This window comes from Protopterus annectens, chromosome 5.part1, assembly GCF_019279795.1.
Source record: "Protopterus annectens isolate FY-2018-M chromosome 5.part1, PAN1.0, whole genome shotgun sequence".
In the NCBI taxonomy this organism is placed as follows: Eukaryota; Metazoa; Chordata; order Ceratodontiformes; family Protopteridae; genus Protopterus; species Protopterus annectens.
In genome coordinates this window covers 721,400,237-721,419,823 of record NC_056736.1, presented here as the reverse complement: position 1 = coordinate 721,419,823, position 19,587 = coordinate 721,400,237, and the positions used below count along the sequence as shown (strand labels likewise).

The 19,587-nt window shown below is 37.2% G+C and overlaps 1 protein-coding gene across 1 annotated transcript in view; it reads left to right on the top strand.

The window, feature by feature from the left end:
- GDPD4 (glycerophosphodiester phosphodiesterase domain containing 4) overlaps positions 1–19,587 on the top strand; it is a 1,130,252-nt gene that overhangs the window by 878,721 nt on the left and 231,944 nt on the right. The window contains exon 9 of the mRNA XM_044073350.1: positions 8,720–8,802. Coding sequence (XP_043929285.1) covers positions 8,720–8,802 — 83 coding nt within the window. The remainder of the gene's footprint in view (positions 1–8,719; positions 8,803–19,587) is intronic.

Below are 19,587 nucleotides of genomic sequence, written 5' to 3'. Positions count from 1 at the left end.
CTCATACAGGTTAATGAGAGGAAATCTATGCTTGGCATAAAAAGCATACTTGGATCCAGCTCTGATGGACCCATTACACATCTGCAAAATGAACAGCATCATAATTACTAGATCCAAGGATTTAAATTTGCTTTTGACATAAGTAAGACATATTGGTGAGACAGATATGTGTCTCAGAGGAACCCCTTTCTCTGGAATAGGCTCCCCCTCCATATGAAGTAGACTCCATTGATAACCCTATTTACGCGTAACCTTGACCAATGGATGGGAAATCAGAAATTCACATTGGATCTAGCCCCCATGTCACTGATAGACAGAATCAGACTGTAATGCCCAAATTAACATACCCCCACCCCCACATAACTTCTAGAAACTTCCTAATTAACATACCCCCTCCTAATAAATGTCAATGACACAAAGAGATACAATTAAGTTGGGTTGCACATCTAGGCGTATAAAGGCCGTGGTGATCATTAGTCTAGTATGTACCTATGAACTTATGAACTACTAAAACAAGGAAAGTGGATATTTGGACCTAAAACTACATTCATAGAGCAGTCCAAGGTAAGTTTGTTCATCTTTTCTAACTCTTTAAGATGAGACCGTTATCAGAGGCAGTCTTTTGCCATGACTTAATCTTAACCTCAAAGACCCCCAGTGATGGATCCTTTTTTTTGTACTGCACCAATCATTAATTGGCTCCTTTTTCGGGATGTTTCCACTCTCAGAGAAGGTTTTTTTTGCTCATGATCCTGTGTAGTGTAATATAACACTTCAGTGACAAAAATGTGTTAATTTCTCCACCCGCCAGTTCTTGTTTGCTATTCACAAAGTTCAGATCTTGTTCTCCTTCCTATCATGGCAGAAGTTCCTGTATTCAAATGCTCTGTAGTTCTGTTTTCTGGTATTAGATTTTCTAAATCTGATTGCCTTAGAAGGTTAAGAATGTCAGGAGAAAGTTCATCACGGAGCTGATAGGAAGAGACCCTGTCGAAAACCACTGGCTGGGCTGGAGTTTCAGTGCCTAAGAAATCACTTGGAGGACTAGCCATAGTCCAGTCCTTTTACAGGTAGGTCTGAGTTGCTTTTGGTCTCTCAGATGTGTTTCCTCAGGTCTGTGAGAGGCAGATCTGTTGTTCCTAGCCAGGGGTTATTGAAACTTTCCAGTGTCTGACTCAGTCCTAGGTCGAAGCAGGCTGGTCACTTGGAATGGCCTCTCAAGTTATCTAGTCATGGGCTATGGACTTTATCTTCTATGGCTTATTTCAAATGAACATGGAATACGTGGACTTAGTTTGAGGACTGATTAGGTGCACCTGAGTCATGGATACAAGGTTTCACCCATAGGGACCTCAGCTGATTGTCAGTGCCAGGCCTGGAACAAGCCTCTCCTTCTCATGTACCAAGTTCGGCACAAGATTACATATTGGCCCCAGCTGGCCAAACACCTGCATGTGCCAGCTGTGTGTCTGTTCTGTTGCTTGCACAAACTAATGCATCATCCTGGTCTCAGAGCAGTAGGAGAGAAAAGATCTTCTCCCCTTTGGTGGGTGGTTGGGGGGGGGGGGTCAAGTGGATAGACTTCACTTTTCAGCTGCTTAAAGTCTTGGATGACACCTCCTTTAGGGAGGCCCCTGCAGTACAGCTGGACTTGCTTGACCCTTATTCTGTGTTGCAGCTGTAGCATATTGCTGATCTCCCCAAAAATATCCCCTTCCTTGGGACAGCTTTTTCTGATGTTATCTTAGAAGCTTGGAAATACCCTGCCTATTCTGCAACAATCCAAGAAGTTTCAATGCCTTGTATTCACCCAGGCAGATCAAAATGTTGCTTTACCTGAACACCACAAGGCTGACTTCTTCATGATGTCAGTGACCATAGTTTCTCTTACTAAGAGTGCCAAGGAGCTGGTTTTGTAACTCTTAATTCCCTTATAAGGATGCCACTTAATGGCCAGGCTAGAAGTTTTTTTTTTTTGTTTTTTTTTGCATTATTATGACCCTGGCTGTCATAATGTAGTTTTCTAATCCATCCTGGTCTGCTATAAGTTTACAATATAGTATCCTTTCATACAATAGGACTATTATATGATATGGTAAATTAAAACATCTTGTTCTGCATTTCAGATGTAAGGAATATTAAAGCAAATGATAATTTGTACGTCAAAAAAATTACACATATGTACATTTATATATATATATATATATATATATATATATATATATATATATAGACACACACACACACACACACACACACACACACACACACACACACTCTCACTCACTGTATATTTTTTATTCTATTCTATTATATATATATATATATAGAGAGAGAGAGAGAGAGAGAGTCAAACACAATTGACATAAAAATATTTTTTTCATAGTATGGTTCCATATGAGTGTTAGGCAGAAAATACAGTAAACAGGAGGACTTTTAAAGATTTCCTAAGTCAGCCAAGGTCACATGTCTTTTAAAGTGATTATGCCTTGTTCCAAAGATTGATGCACTGGTATGCATTTACTAAAGATTGATATAATAGTAATACTTCATGAGTTTTACATTATTTATACAGTGTGTTTTGTTCTACTGTTGTACTACAGCTAAAATAGTTTGTTCATTCTGTACTGCATAGTAAGGCTTTGCCCTCCTTAGATTTCCGTATCAGCTGTAACCATGTTATGCTAAATTTCAGTGGCCCTACAGTAAGCCTGTATTCCTCCTTTAAACAAAAATATTCCAGCTGGTGAGAAAACCCTACATTTAGCTTGTGTTTTTCACTGTGCTGCAGGCCTGCCATGTAAATACCAGTTAAACTCATTGTGTGCTGTACTTAAGTGCCCCACAGTCAGACACCGTGTCTGTAGTGCTGTTAGCAAATCAAAACGCTCCACATCTCTTGTTGCTGTTAATATGCCCCACTTCTTTTTTTGTGTTATTGCCAACATTTAATGACATCAGCTAATGGCTTGCTTTCCCTGTTTGGTGTGGCACATTCTCTTTATAGTTGATCTGTTGCAGTGGATTGTGATTTGCACAGCACTTTATTATTTGTATTTTTTTGTATTAAATAAGTGCTTCCATAGATGTTATCTTTTTCCCCTTTTCTCAGTACCACAATACATTCTGGGACTGTCAACAGTGCATAAGTATGAGAAAAGTAAAAAGCACAGGAGGTCATGTGCAGTCTCAGTTTGCAAGGTGTGGTGTATCACCATCACCCTAGTCTAATGTCTGAGTCAAAAAAAAATACACACACATTTTATTTTCACAAAAAATGTAGTGAAATGCTTTAATCTTTTACCAAGACTTCATCAGAACACAGCAAGTGTTTTTTTTTCCCTGTTTATGGTTGCTTTTAACACTTTGGCCTGGTGATATGTTTGTTTATTGTCTGAGACAAATTGATATGCACTAATGTATTTTATGTGCAGTTGTTATGTACGGTGTTGTAAGAATACTGATAGCTCCTCAAAAGTAGCTTATGACACCACTTTTAGAGAACTGATCACATTCATCAGCATGTCTCTGTTTTAAGTCCACCTGAATCTCCAGCAGGAAAATGATTGTCTGTGGGACCTGGGTATTCAAGCTCCTATGCAGAGGAGGAAAAATCCTAGAGCCTGTCCTTAATCATAAGAAAGTGCTTGTCGAAGGAGGGGGACTGTTTGCAGGTGGCCTCAATGGTCTCCAGGGCGGAGGAAAGTCTGTCTCTGTGCCTCCGGTTGTGCTCAAGGAGCAGGTTGAGCAGTAGTGTGCTAGTATCCTCTAGGGTTTTGTACCAGTCCTGAATCAATTGTGCATCAGAACCTCTGAAAAAAGGCTTCTTGTAGATGGTGAGGCCTTTTGGAATGAGGTTAAACTGTATGCACGAATCGAGATAAAAATGTTCCCATTTAACGCAGATAAGGCTTTTTAGGGTGCCCTCTAGTTGCCACATGTGGTCTGATGAAGAGTCCCAGGTACTCTTATAAAAGTAAATCCTCAGGATCACTCTTTCCATTAAGGAACTACACTTCGATGGTGATTGTACTTCTGGTACTTTTGACTTCAATAAAGTATGACCTTCTAGAATCTGAACTTCGACTACGTTGATTTTTTGCCACCACGGCGAGCAGAGCTCCTTAGCCGAGCCACATTTACATTGTTTTGCCTGTTTTTTCTGTGTGTTTCATCTTTGATTTCTAGCTGTCACACTACCAGTTCCTCTCAGCAGGCGACCTGACCAGCCAGAACTACGACCTGTATATGAAGCCTTTCTAAAGGCTTTACTCATCCTTCAACCACAAGCGCTCGGGTACGCACAGCCTTTCTCAAGGCTTTACCGGTAGCCCAGCTTCTTCACCGACATCCCACTGTACCTTTATTAAGGCAGCCTACCTGGTCATCCATTTATTCTTGGCTTCCCTAGGGTATTTTATTCGTGGACAAGTCCAACTGAATCAATATTTGACAATGACTGTTGCTGTGCTATACCAAATGTAAAAAATAGTCATAAGGACAAACTATTTAGTAAAAACTACAAGAAAGACTGACTGAAGATATAGGATCTTCGCTGAGTTGTAAACCTCCTATACTGGAGGCCCATAGGATGTATGTTAAACCCTTAAGGACATACTAGTGTTTCAGCTAACTGGCTTCTGAATGCCTGTGATGTTTTATTTTTTAAATCTTTACTGGTGCATTCAAGATATTAAAGCCCAATCTCAGGATCTGTAGACATATGTTTTACCTCTTTTTCGGATCAACAGTATAAAACAATGCAGGCTAAGTGGATTGTTTGGTCTTGTGTTGAAAATAAAACTTTAAAAATAATCCTGATATCCTTAAACGTTAGAATGACTGCAAAATACCCAAATAACATCCAACCCAAAGGGTTAAAAGGTCACACAGGCACATTATTAAAAAAAAACTGCAAGAAAGACACAGTCAAGGTAGAGTCTAAACTTTGTAACGCCTTAAAACTCCAGTAGTGCGGGCTAATGGGGCATATGTAGATGACCCCTTAAGGACATACTGGTGTATTAGCTAACTGGCCTTTGACTGTCCATGACTTTTTTACTTTTTATAATTTTTTACTGGTACATTCAGGCCAATGCCTGGTAACATCTGTATACTTATGTGTCCTGTCTATGTCATGTAAGTGTTTCTTTGTGTAAATATGTATACCCCCTGCTGCTTGTTGTAACTCCTTACTGGCAGCTTGCAGTGCAGTGTACGAGGATATCCCTTTAGTCCTGTGATGGGTGAGCCTGTGCTGAACACTTGGTCCCACTCACCCAGTCAGTTCTTCCAGCACCTGTACTGTGACTTGGTCTTTGTCTTCTGGGTCACAGTAAGGGCTTTATTTCTCTATGCTGTGGGGCTCGCTATTGCCTTATAATAGTCTTTATAATTACTTTTCACTTTAGCAAATTTAGTGCATTGTCTGTCCTGTGAGACAACAGAGAAGGCTCACATATCAAGTCAGATATGCTGTTGTGTAAAGTCGGTATTTGGATTAAATAAGACTGTATTGTTATCAATAGATGGCAAATGTTTTGTAAAGTAATTTCTATTCACCTTCTAATGATTTTACATATATTAATATTGTGTAGTTGCAGAGTTTGTTATTTTAAGAGTAATAAACAAAGACATTGGTAACCTGCTCAGTTCGGATTTGTAAAAGGCAGATCATGTCTCCTAAACCTGATAAACTTCTTTGAAGCAGTCACCAAAGTCATAGACGAGGGTAAGGTGGTTCACACACCCTATTTAGATCTTGCCAAGGCTTTCAACACCATCCCCCACTCTGAAATTATAGACAAACTCACTAAGCTAGGTATAAATCCCTATGTCACAAGATGGGTTTCCAACTGGCTCACTGACAGAACCCACACTGTGAAAGTAGCAGACTCCAAATCTGACTTCAGACCAGTGACAAGTGGAGTACCACAGGGTTCAGTCCTGGGTCCTCTCCTGTTTGGTATCTACTTTTCTGAAGTACAGGCTAACACAGAAGGTCTTTGGCTAATGGGGTTCGCAGATGACTGCAAACTAGGAGACATAATTGAAACTCCTAACGATGTGGACATCCTACAAAAGGGCCTCACTGAGACAGATGCCTGGTGTCAAAGACAATGGCCTCAAGCTCAATGCCAAAAAGTGCATTGTCATCCCCTTTGGTAAAGACTCTGTACTCTTGAGCTATAACATAGGTGATAGTCTACTTAACACCGGAAGTGTGATAAGAGACCTTGGGACACAGGTGGACAGTAGTCTCTCCTTTGATAATCACATCACCACAGTAGTCAGGAAATCCTTCTATGTGGCACACCTCATCACAAAAGGTTTCTCATCCAGAAAAAAAGAGGTCATCGTTCCCCTCTACTCATTACTCATTAGACCCATTATAGAGTACAGTGCCCCTTTTGGTATGTACCTCACAAGACATCTACAACAACTGGAAAGGCCACAGAAATACTTCACAAAGAGGATTACTGGCATCAAACAGATGCCCTACGCAGACCGTCTCAAAAAACTCCAGCTTTACTCCATTGCATATCGCCTACTCTGAGGCGATCACTGCCTAACATACAAAGCTATGTCAAACCCAGAGCTGTTGGACATGCTCCACTTAAAGAAATCCCAATCCCTCCGAGCTACACGCTCTAGGGACCTAAACCTTGTCACCACAATAAACAGAACATGCCGGAGGGATAGATTCCTGTCCCAGAGACTTCCCATACTCTATATCAAACAAAGCTTATTAGCACTCTTCAAGAAAAATGTTGATGATTGAATGAGAATTAGGAAATTCACCCCGGGGATCTCCTCTGTGGCTCTGCTCGACAGGGGCACAGGAAAATAATTTTCTTGGGTGGCGAAAGCCAGGGTACCTTTTTGGCTAGGCTTGTATAGGCCCTAGGGCCGATATCCTAGTACCTAACTATGAACCTATGAACCTTATAATTATAGGCAGGTAGCATAATTTGGAAGTATTTTAAAATTGTGACATGGCAGCAGTAGTGTTATAAAAAATGTTTCTGTACTAAACAAGACCATCACACTCTGTTAACTTTGCTTTTATTGTCTTCACATTTGCATTATTTTTGTTTCTTTGTGGTGGTGCTGCGGTAGCTTTGTCGCCTCACAGTAAGACGCTGTCCAGTTCGATTCTCAGCTAGAGCGTCTTCTGTGTGGAGACAGGCGTGAATGTGCGTACCTTCATTGAAGGTTGTGCGTCAGGGCTGGCAACTCGGCACGTAAAAATCAACTGCCGATCATTAGCGGACCAGAGTTCCGCTGTGGCGACCCCTAACCGGGAAAAGCCGAAAGACACATTCATATTGTGTTTTGAGATGTGTATTTTATTAAAGGTTCCAAATTTTTAAGTGAGGTGTAATTTTCGTTTGGTTTCATTGTGGAGTGTAGGCCGCTTGTGTGATAACTTTCACTTCAAAAACTATTTGATAGCAATCAGATAACCAAAGTGAACTTTTAATGCATTTTTTCTATGGATGGAGGGCTTCAGCCAGCATACCTTCCAGGATGGAAGAAACCCTCTTCAGTACTTGATTGTTGTTAATAAATGTGAATTTGCCAAATCCTGTAGTAAGTTATTAAAATCTGAAACATGAGTAGCCCTGCTTGGTTGGTTAGTCCCAGCAGAATGGTCTTTGATGGGAAGTTATCACTGAATAAGCTATATGTGATGGTACAGCTTGAATAGTGCACCCAACTTTATTACGTGCAAGAGTTGCACTAGCAACTTGTCAGGTTTGCAAAAAATAAAAAAATAAAAAATATTCGGTATACTTTACTGCAAGTCATATTTCACGGTATCTGAGATTGTCATTCTGGCATAAAACTTAACTGGTTAGAATAACCTGGATAAGTCCTGAAATGCAAGTTATGCATGTTGTATCTGAATGTGAACATCAAAGCTAAACACATTTCCTTTTTTTTGTCCGGACATCCTAACTTGTGACTGACTTGTGGCTATGATCACACAATTTTATTTTTCAGAGAGTCAGTTACATTTAAACTTTACTGAGGAAGTTGTAGTGTTGTTCTTTAGGACCATTATTCGTACGCCTCTCATTGTTCCTAAATGGTGTGTTTTGACTGCAAGATATGCCTGCAAAAGATTTTGGAGCATTAAATACATTAATTATGCTCTCATTTATCTATTTTTTTTAAGTTGAGTGGCATTTCTGAAAAAAAAACATGTTGCTGAAAAATAATGTTGTTAAGCTGCCTAATGAAATACCTTAAAACATGACCAGTACCGCAATGTAACTCATAACTAGGTTGTATTTAAATTAAAGTTCTACCCCTACATTGGTGGTGGTGGTTACACCTCCCCTTACCATTCCAATCAGGAATTCATTTGGTGCCTGATCAGTTTGGGAAAATTTTAGTCTGTCAGTCTTCTGAATTGCATTTCTCCCATCTGTAGCAGGCCCAAAATAAGAATACATGTGACAGCCTTTCTGTGGTTCAGGCACAACCAAAAACGGGTATGTCTGGCTACTGCTGAATTTGTCAGTGCTGATTTGGAAAGCATTGAACAATTCTAAGAATAAAGCTTCTTAATTTTGCCCCATGACTGATGTTTTTGTCAAGCAATTGTCATAGTTGCCCTACCCCCTAACAAAAAATACAAAGAAAAGTTAAATAAAATGCAACTTTCATTGGAAACACTTATTGTCCATTTCTTATCTCTTATTTTATATAGTTAGCACCAGAAAATACAAAAATGTCATTCGAGAAGCTAATAGAATATGGTGGAGATGGACTGGAAACTGACGTAACTCTCAGGTAAGACTGTATATTTTATTTTATGACAATGAAAGGTAATGGATTTCTCTTTTGTAATTAGGCTAATGTTAGAATTTTGAAATCCCAAAACAGTGTGGTTTTAGTATAGCCAAGAAAACACTGTGACAACCGATATATGTCAATTCAAACTCTTTTATAATTAAGCGCTTTCATCCCATCTATATGGACTTCATCACCAATTAACTGACTAACCATTTAAACGTGTGTATGTATGTGTGTGTCTATATATATATATCTGGTTCCCCTTCACAATCTCGAATTACTGAATGTTCAAAAATTCAGTAACTCGAAACTGTAAAGTCGAACCAACAAAAATCCCGAAACCCACAAGCACAAAAACAAAAAAAACTGAACATACAGAACACATACACCACACAACACTCACACCATGCAACCCACATCACATAAACTACAAGACCTACACTACATACACACAGGGGGGGGCAAGCCCCCCTGCACCCCCCACACACCCCTACTTATATATTTTAACTCTGAGATCGCACTAGTACACAAAATATAAAACACCACACAGACATTTTAAACTGCCTTGAACACACACAAAAATACAGACACATCCAACAATTGCACTCATACTCCCACCTCCCTACCCTTATAAGTGAAGTTAATATTGGTACCCAACTTCATCACCAAGGACTTATGGGTTCATATGGACAAATTCCAATTTTCTAAAATTATAAGGTATGACCATTCTCTTGTTAAAACAAGTTTCCCGTATAATGGTGGTCTCATTTTTTAACGTTCCTCCATTTAGAATATGTTTGAAATCATTAATTCTCCTATTGTATTTCTCTTTCGCTGTCTTTTCACACAATTTAACCAAGTATCCTCTCTCATATAACATTTCTTATAATACTTTCATTCCCCTTAAGAATTTTTCTTCCTCTAAAATCATTCTTGACAATCTAACCATCTGTCCTTTAACCAGACCATATTTCTGTTTATAGGGATAGTGACTACAAAAAAAGAGTTAAGAATTAGAAAAGGATTTACTATTTATAGAATTCTCAAATCTCTGCTTGTCTAAATTTTGTATATAGTTCAATATGTAAATAATTGATAGTTAAATTGTTAAAATGATATGTAAAAGATAAAAAAAATCAGTAGATGTATTGATATATGTCATAAATTGGTTAAGACTCTCTAAGGAGCTTTTCCATATAAGAAAAATAGCATCCAAAAATCTGGTGTAGAATAATATATTATCCTTAAACTTGGATTCCGAAATCACTTAAACTTGGATTCAGAAATCACTTAAACTTGGATTCAGAAATCACTTGCTTTTCCCATATCCACATTACTATATTGGCATACACTGGCACTGATGTAACATCCATAGCAACCCCCTTTATCTGATTTAAAAGTCTCTCCTTAGAAAAAAATAAAATTGTTATGAACAACAAGCTCCATCATTAGAGAAATGTTTCTAACGTCACACTCAGACATTTCTTTAAAGGAGACCAAAGCTTGTGTAAACCGTACTAAAGCAAAACTATGTGGTATTATCTACTTTAGAATATAGCGAACTATTACTGGAAACTACTTAATTCCCTGGGCTGAATGACAACATTAGTGTCTTGAAATTATAGTCAAATAAGTTATGAGTGTTTAATATATATATATATATATATATATATATATATATATATATATATATATATATATATAAAACATATATATATGGTCTATATTAGATCACCGAATGCTTAAAAAAGCAAACGGTGATTAATCAACCCTATGTAAGTGAAAGCTTACAATTCCGAATGATCAGAACAGCGATTTTTTTTTTCCTAGGGAAAAAAATCGCTGTTCCAAAAGAAAAAAAAAACATACTTTAAACATTACATTAAGTGGGGGGCTTCACCCCCCCCCACTTAAATATACCAACTCTGTGACCGCAGTACAATGCTGAAAAAGGCAAAGTAATGAAGCGGTCAAGTGAATACTTTCCCAGGGAAAGAATCCGCTTAAACGCCGCTTCGATATTTTGCCATTTCAGGCTTTTGAGTTCGACCAAGACGCATTCAAAAGAATGCGTCTTCGGTCTTCTAATAGGGAACCTATATATATATATATATATATATATATATATATATATATATATATATATATGTATATATACATATATATTTATAAATACTAATGGAATATGTTGTACTCTTGTGTATTATGAGACTGACTGTGTATATACACCTTTTAATGGTTGCTCAATTAATTTTTGGGAGGGAATCTGTTATTTACTTGTGGTATAAATTACTGACTAGCTGATAATGCTTTTATTCTGATGAATTCCATATCGGTGGGATGAAAGCTCTTAATAATAAGAGTTTGACTTCACATATATGGTTTTATTATACAAGACAAAACATGCACACACTTTAAAGTATTATTGCAATTTCTAAATATTGATTTTTCAGTATTAAAGGTTAAATTGTTCTGTAGCATCTGCAAATAAGTAGCTGCACAAAGGACTGGTAATCTAGCTTCACTGGAGAGAAATACTGTAGGGAATCACTTTTAAACTCATTTATTAAATGTATGTCATCAATACCATGATCTAATTGTCTATCAACGGGGTTTAAAATTATTATATGGCTACTGAAGGCTACTGAAATAATTCCAAAATGTTTTTGCATGTTGTTATCAAAAAATAGGTCACTGTTACAGAGGACAAAGTATGAAACTGGAATCTTTTTTGCAATTACTAGGGTTGGCACCTTTGCAGAAAACAAAATTGGGAAGTTTTTCACGTAAGCATAAAATCTTGTAGGACTATTCAGCAAATGCAAAGGAAATGTTTTCAGTTTATTATCTGCCCTTTTTTCTGGGCTAACCTGCTGGGAAGAAACTTAACAAGCAGTAGATGGAAATGAACTGAAAAACAACAGAGAGAAAATACAGGAGGTGGCACTGACAATAGAAAAAGTAGAACTTGCCAGAGACTTAACAGCTACAGCTTCAATTATTAGCAAAGACATTGTCCACACCCGTAGTGCCTTATTAGGCAATGCCAACCTGATAAACGTACCCACATAAAACAAGCAAAGGATAATATGAAGGTGTTACTGATCAATGCTTGGAGCCTAAACAAGAAACTTCACTCCCTACAAGCTCTTCTCACCCTGGAGGACATTGACATCTGTGTAGTGACTGAGACATGGTTTAAAATAGTAGAGAACACTCTGGTTGTTCAGGGCTGTAATGCCTTCCATGTGTTTAGACCAGATACTGCACAGGAGAAAAAAGCATAGGTGTCTCAATTTATATCCAGAAGGGTCTCAGTTCAAGGCTGGTAAAGTAGCATAATGTACTACAGCTCCTTTATGCCCAAATAACCATTAGAAAGGTGCTGTACCGTGTATTAGCTAGCTAGCTATAGAATTCTCTCTTTGACAAAAAAAAAAAGCCAGGATGACTATCTACAGGAAATAGAATCACTCAATATTAAACCCAATACCATTTTCCTAGGTGATCTAAACTATCCAACTATAAACTGAAAAACCTATACTACCACTAGTGCACAAGCACGGAGATTCCTGGACTTTGTTAATACAAATGCCCTGGAACAATTAGTCAGAGTAACACTCTGGGAATAACAAATAAAAAAAACAAAAAATCCAAACACAACTTAACGAAGTTACTGGTTGACGGGGCAAAGGAACCTAGACCATAAAGACTCCCTTAATAAAAGCAAACTTTATTAAAACTAAAATGTATGAATAAGCGCTTTCTTCCAGCTTAACTGGCCTTCATCAGATTCAAGTAAGCAGTGAGAATTTTCTTGCTTATATACATACAACCACAGGAAATTAATAAAATCAATCCAGGAAATGATGTAACATTTCAAACACATCAAACAAAATGCACATTTCCTATATACCATAACAATCAGTAAATAAATAGTACATTTTCTAATCACTTAATAAAAATAACTCTTTATATATTTTAAAATCTTTAAATATTTAAATATTTTATAAACCTAAAATATGCTACAGTTAAATAACTTATAAAAATTGTAAATATACATAAATTGTCTAATAAAGTGTATTGCAAATAAAAAATTCTAAAAAAAGCTAAAAAATAGCTTATTAAATATAAAAAGTATATGTAAAATGCAAATGCTTATGAAGTAAACAACAATTCAAGCCCTAGATTTCAGGATAGGTTTCAGGGAAATGTAGTCATTTATGCCCGGGGGGTTGAGGCATTTAATTTAACTTGCCATATAACTTCTTTCTCTTCCAACAAAAGTTTATCATCACCACCCCTTGGGTTAAAAACTACTTTTTTGAGTATGGCAAAATGAAAGCTATGGTTGGAATTGTTAGACAATATATGTCTATACAAAGCAATATTTGTATTTTCCTTTTGAATGTTATATATGTGTTCATAAATATTGTTTTTTAAAAATCTGTTTGTCTTTCCAACATAAAATGCTGGGTAGGCTGTACACATAGCTAAATACACCACCCTTTTAGTATTACAATTCCCTGTCTGAAATACTATCCTATTTCTACATACATTGTGTAGATTTACACACTTTTCCTCATATATATATATATATATATATATATATATATATATATATATATATATATATATTTAACCACACTGGTTGCAAGATCCACATTTTGTTGTTCCTTTAGCCACTTTTTATCATTGGGAACTTTGTGATTATTTTCCAACTGAAATTGTATATTCCTGCCTGTCTTGTAAACAAACCTAGGTAGATGTCCTAAGGAATTATAAACATCATTATTAGATCTGAGGATGTTCCAATTCATACACATAACATCTTTTATAATGTGAGAGTATGTACTATGCTTCAAAACCATAGCTTTGGAAAAACAAGTGTGGTTTTGGTTATTTCTCTCCTTCTCTTGTGTAATATCTTGGCCCAACAACAGTTTATATAATGCCCCCCATTGTGATGACACATAATCAATAATTTCCTCCACTAGATAAACTGGGTAGCCACTGTCCTGAAACATTCTTCCAATCAACTTAAGTTCTTTAATGACATCCTCTTGGCAGGAAGTCATTCAAGCTGCTCATATGTCTTGACCTTTTAAGATACTTTTTTTCTGCAAAAATGGGTGGCAGCTTTGGAATTCAAGGTAGGAGTTGCTAAAAGTGGGCTTGCGTTGTATATTGGATTTAAAACCTGAGGTTGTGTATGAGATATAAGTATCTAGATATGACAAACCAATATCACTAAATGAATATGTGAACTTAAAATAAGAAGAAACCTTGTTCAAACAGTCAATGAATTTGTGAATGTCTTCCTTATCACCCTTCCATAAAATAAAAGCATCGTCCAGGAAGCGTACATAAAGAGTAAAGTGATGGTTAAACTCACTATTAAATACATATCTATTCTCCCATTCTGTGAGTACAAGGTTAGCAAACATGGGGACACAAGAGGCCCCCATAACTACTCCTTTAATTTGTCTATAATATTCTCACCCGAAGTAAATACAATTATTTTCTAACACTATGCTCATCAATTCAAAAATTAATAGGATTTTGTTATTATCGAGGTTGGAATACCTGACCATAGATGCGTGGAATAATTCTAAACCTTCATCTTTAGGTATTGAATTAAAAAGATCCACCATATCAATACTCACAAAAGTCAGCTTGCTATCCCACAATTCAGATTTCAGTCTGCTTAAAAAATCCCATGAATCTTTGAGCAAATGGGGAATTTTGCCATACACATGCTTTAACCAATTGTCGATAACTACCCAGATGGGATACATTTTTGACTTGCTTCCTGACATGATGGTACGAAAAGGTGATGCAAATAATCTTTGTGTACCTTCAGTACACCACACACTGTAGCTAACAAAGGATTCACTACTTAACAAATTCATAAATATCGTTTGTGATTCTTTCATCCAACAAAAATTCTTCTAGCCATGCGTCTATCCATCTATAAGCTATATTAATTTGATTTATACTGGTAGTTTCATAAAAATCAGGGTTATTCAATATTTCAAACATCTTGTCTATATAATTAGTCTGATTGAAGAGCACGATTCCCCCACCTTTGTCAGTTTTCATAACTCTAATTGTTTTATCCTGCCAAAGTTTCTGAAACAACTCCCATTCTATTTTACTGAGATTATATTCCTTCTTATTATTGGATTTATCATAAGTCCTATAAATATCCTCTATAATAAGTCTCTCGAGAGTTGCTAATATAAATTGTAAGGGGGGATTAAACGTGCTCTTTTTTTTTAAGCTTATTTGTTTCATATTCTAGATGTTTGTTTTTAAAAAATAAAGTTAAATGTCATTTTCTAATAGACAATTTAACTTCTAGTATTGTGTCTGTAAGGTCGAAATCAAATGTGGGCACAAATTTCATCCCTTTGAGAAACAGGGAAAAATGTTCTAAAGACACCTTACTATCAGTGTAATTAAAAATCTTAAAATTTTTCCAATCAAATATAACTTCATTAACTTTATCTCATTTGTTGATTCCAGTATGAAAGTCTGTAATCTGGATTCTTGTTCTTGTACCAAGTTCTCTGCCCTTTCGGTCCTGAATCCCATTGATTTCCCATTTCTCCAACTGTTCTTTTTCTGCCCCTTCCAAAAATTCTGATTACAATTTTTATAAGTTATTTAACTGTAGCATATTTTAGATTTATAAAATATTTAAAGATTTTAAAATATATAAAGAGTTATTTTTATTATGTGATTAGAAAATGTATTTACTGATTGTTATGGTATATAGGAAATGTGCATTTTGCTTGATGTGTTTGAAATGTTACATCATTTCCTGGATTGATTTTATTAATTTCCTGTGGTTGTGTGTATATATATATATATATATATATATATATATATATATATATATATATACAAGGAAATTCTCACTGCTTACTTGAATCTGATGAAGGCCAGTTAAGCTGGAAGAAAGCGCTTATTCATACATTTTGGTTTTAATAAAGTTTGTTTTTATTAAAGGAGTCTTTATGGTCAAGGTTTCCTTGCACCGTCAACCAGTTACTTCGCTGACTAGGGGAATAACATCATGGATATTACCTTTACTAATATGAGAGCATCTTGCACAATCTCTTACATGTCTTCATCATTTATTAGGTCTGACCTTGAAGCAGTCTTCTTTGAAATAAAACTGAAACCAGAGATTCTTTCCATCCAAGGTACTTTCAGAAATTTCTTTAAGCCAAACTACCTACTCCTAAGTGATTAACTAGCAAGGTTCAAATCCCCACCAAACCCAGTTAACTGAATTGAATATGCAGAAATGTACACCACCACACTATACTATGTGTATACATGTACACTATACACCCCTAACAACACTGTTCAGTCTTAGCCACACCCCTAACAACACTGTTCAGTCTTAGCCACACCCCTAACAACACTGTTCAATCTTAGCCACAACCCTAACAACACTGTTCAGTCTCAGCCGCACCCCCAACAACACTGTTCAGCCTCAGCCACACCCCTAACAACACTATTCAGTCTCAGCCTCCATACAGGTTTTGTACCAAGTGAATGGAGAACAGTTACACATTCATTCTCCTTCATAAGGGAAGACCTACCTCAGACCCATAAGTCTGACCAGCTTCATATGTAAAGTCTTGGAAAGGCTTATCATGGAATTAATCAGTCAGGAGATGGGGAACCTCCAAATACTGGACTCATCTCAGTTTGGAGTCATTAAGGGCAGATCATGCCTATTCAACCTGGTGGATTTTTTTGAAAAGATCACCAAAACAATGAATGAAGGCAAAATGGTACTCACCGCATACCTTGAACTGGCCAAAGATTTTAACACAATTCCCCACTCAGGCATAATAGCAAAGCTAAACAAACAGGTAATAAACCCCTGTGTCACCTGCTGGATTGCCAACCCGCTCACAGATAGGAGAAAGATAATCAAAATAGGGGAAATTAGCCTCCACAAAGAGATCAGTCACCATTGGAGTCCTCTAGGGTTCTGTGCTGAGATCTCTCCTGTTTGGTATCTACTTTTATGAAGTAAAAGCTAATACCAAAGGGCTTTGGTTGACTAACTTTGCAGATGTCTGCAAGCTAGGAGCAGTCATTGATTCCCCAAATGACTTAGACATCCTGGAAGAAGGTTTGTCTCAAATAAGTAACTGGTGCCAAAATCATAAGCTGAAACTAAATGCCAAAAAATGCATTATTGTATCCTTTGGGAAGTCACCTACCCCAGGGAACTATCACACTGACAATATGCCCTAAGAGTTGACCCAGTTGTTCAGTATTTGGGAACTTATGTAGAGAGTGTCCTAGCTTTTGACTAACGTGTCTATTGCAAGAAAGTGCTTCTATATTGCACAGCTTATAAACAAAGGGATCATGTCTAGATCTAGGGGTGTCATTGTCCCCCCTTTACTCATCCTTCAGTAGGCCAGTCATTGAATATAATGTCCCCTTTGTATGTATCTGACCAGACACATGCAACAACTGGAACATTCACAAAGATACCTTACTAAAAGGATACAAGGCTTAAGCAACATGAACTGCATGGACCGACTCAAAGCCCGGTCACTATACTCTGTATCCTCTGACCTGTGTGGCATACAAGGCCTCCTCTGACTTATTACTGATAGATTTACTACACATCAGCAAGTCAAATGGCATCAGAAATGCTCAGTCTAAGGATCTAAACCTCTTCTGCAACATCAGCAAAGAGGTGTATCTGACAGAGGAAACTGCTGTGGAACAGACTCGCCATCCTCTTAAAACAAAGTTCATCCATGTCTATATTCATTCCCAACTTACATCTGTGGATAGAAAACAGAAAACGTACTGCAAGACTGCCCCTGTACTACTAATAGACAGAGGCAGCTCCTAAATGCTTTATCCTATTCATGGGTTCCTTCCAATTGTCTATGATATGATCTCAGTTATTCCCATTAGGGGTAATATATAATTATTGACCATGGGATGGATAAGGCCAATCTTTACCAAGTGGGATAGTCAGGGATTTCAGTCACAAAAAGGGATATTGCCTAGGCTTAATATGTCCCACTAGGGCAACTAGTCTAGTACCTATGAACCTATGAACATACCCTAGACTGCGGATATAGTCTGTTTTTGAGAGTGTGGAATAGGAAAGGTGACTCCTCTATCTAGGCAGACTCTCATCATTAAGGGAGATCACAAAGTAAACAGAAGTGCCTCACTTTAGCTATATCTTATCAACTTCCCAGTGACTTAAGGATTGTTTATGACAGTTAATTCAAACACAAATGCATACACATCTCACTAAAGAAACCCACTGCAAAAGTTTCACCAGTCATCCAATAATTCGTGTCATTGCCAGGATGGGATGATTCATACTCCAAAGAATTTTTCCTCAGGTAGATGACAGAGGTTGAAGGTGTCATGGGGAAGAAAGAGGTAAGTAGGAACATATGTTCTTGGAGTGTAATGAGTTGGCAGACTTTAAAAATGCCCTACAGAGTACTCTGTCAGGAATATTGGGTGAGTAAATGAGTGTAACTAAGAGGGTGGCCACGGTGGTGCAGCAGTTAGAATTGTCGCCTCACAGCAAGAGGTTCTCCAGTTCGTTCCTCGGCTGGGGTGCCTTCTGTGCGGAGCCTGCATGTCCTCCCTGCGTTTGTGTGGGTTTTCTCCGGGTGCTCCGGTTTCCTCCCACATCCCAAAGACATGCTGTAGGTGGATTGGACACTCCAAATTGGCCCTAGGTGTGAGTGTGTGCATGTATGTGCCTTCCGTGGAAGGTTGGGTGCCGGGCTGGCAACTTGACACCATAAAACTTCACTGCCAATCATGAGCGGACAGGTGTTCCGCTGTGGCGACACCTAACCAGGAAAAGCCGAGAGAAGAAGAAATTAGTGTAACTAAGGAAATTATTTTTTAACTGAGGTACAGGATCTGAACTGCCTAGATCTAATAACGCCTTGATAAGTTTAATTTTGGTGGCTACTGAAAAGCAAGTACTAGAAATGGAAATCTAAATCAAAACCAGCTATACTGGAAGTAGAGACTATTGTAACAGACATAATAGAACAGGAAGTGTGATCTTTAGAAAAGGGTAGGAGTAAATTACATGGAAAAACATGGAAATTGCAGGAGCAATACATGCAGAAAAATGTTTTGGAGGTGGAATTAGGTTTAAGAGAAGTCAGGAATTTAATAATTTATGTAATGTATATCAACATGTTTTATGTATAATGTTTGTAACTGTGAACTTTTGAATATGGTTTGATTACTTTTGTATAAGTTTGCCTATGTCACAAGTGATAATTCAGTAAAGGTTTTTAAAAAAAGAAGGATGTGACATTCCAGATGTAGTGATATCTGATACTGGTCTGCTGTCATGGAAATACAAATGATTTCCAGAATAATAGCAATTTTTGCACGGTATGCTCAGTCACAACGACTCGCAGTCTAACATTCAAGTTGATTCTTTGGTGGAATGTCCCAAAGGTTTCATAATGACTTTTACATGAATCTTGCATAGCATTACTGGAGTATAGAAGTGCTCCATTGCAAGGCCAACCTACCACCAGCTCATTTACACAGATTAATAGAAAGGGTTCTTACACCTTCTTCTTTGAATGCTGAAAGATAAAATGTTCTACTGAAAAAGAAACAAAATAATTTGAGTTCAGTCCAAAAGTGTATGAATAGAAGGAAAGATACAAGGAGAGACTTCTGCAAAGTAGCAGTGATAAACAACTGGAAACAGCTGGTTTGAATATATATAAA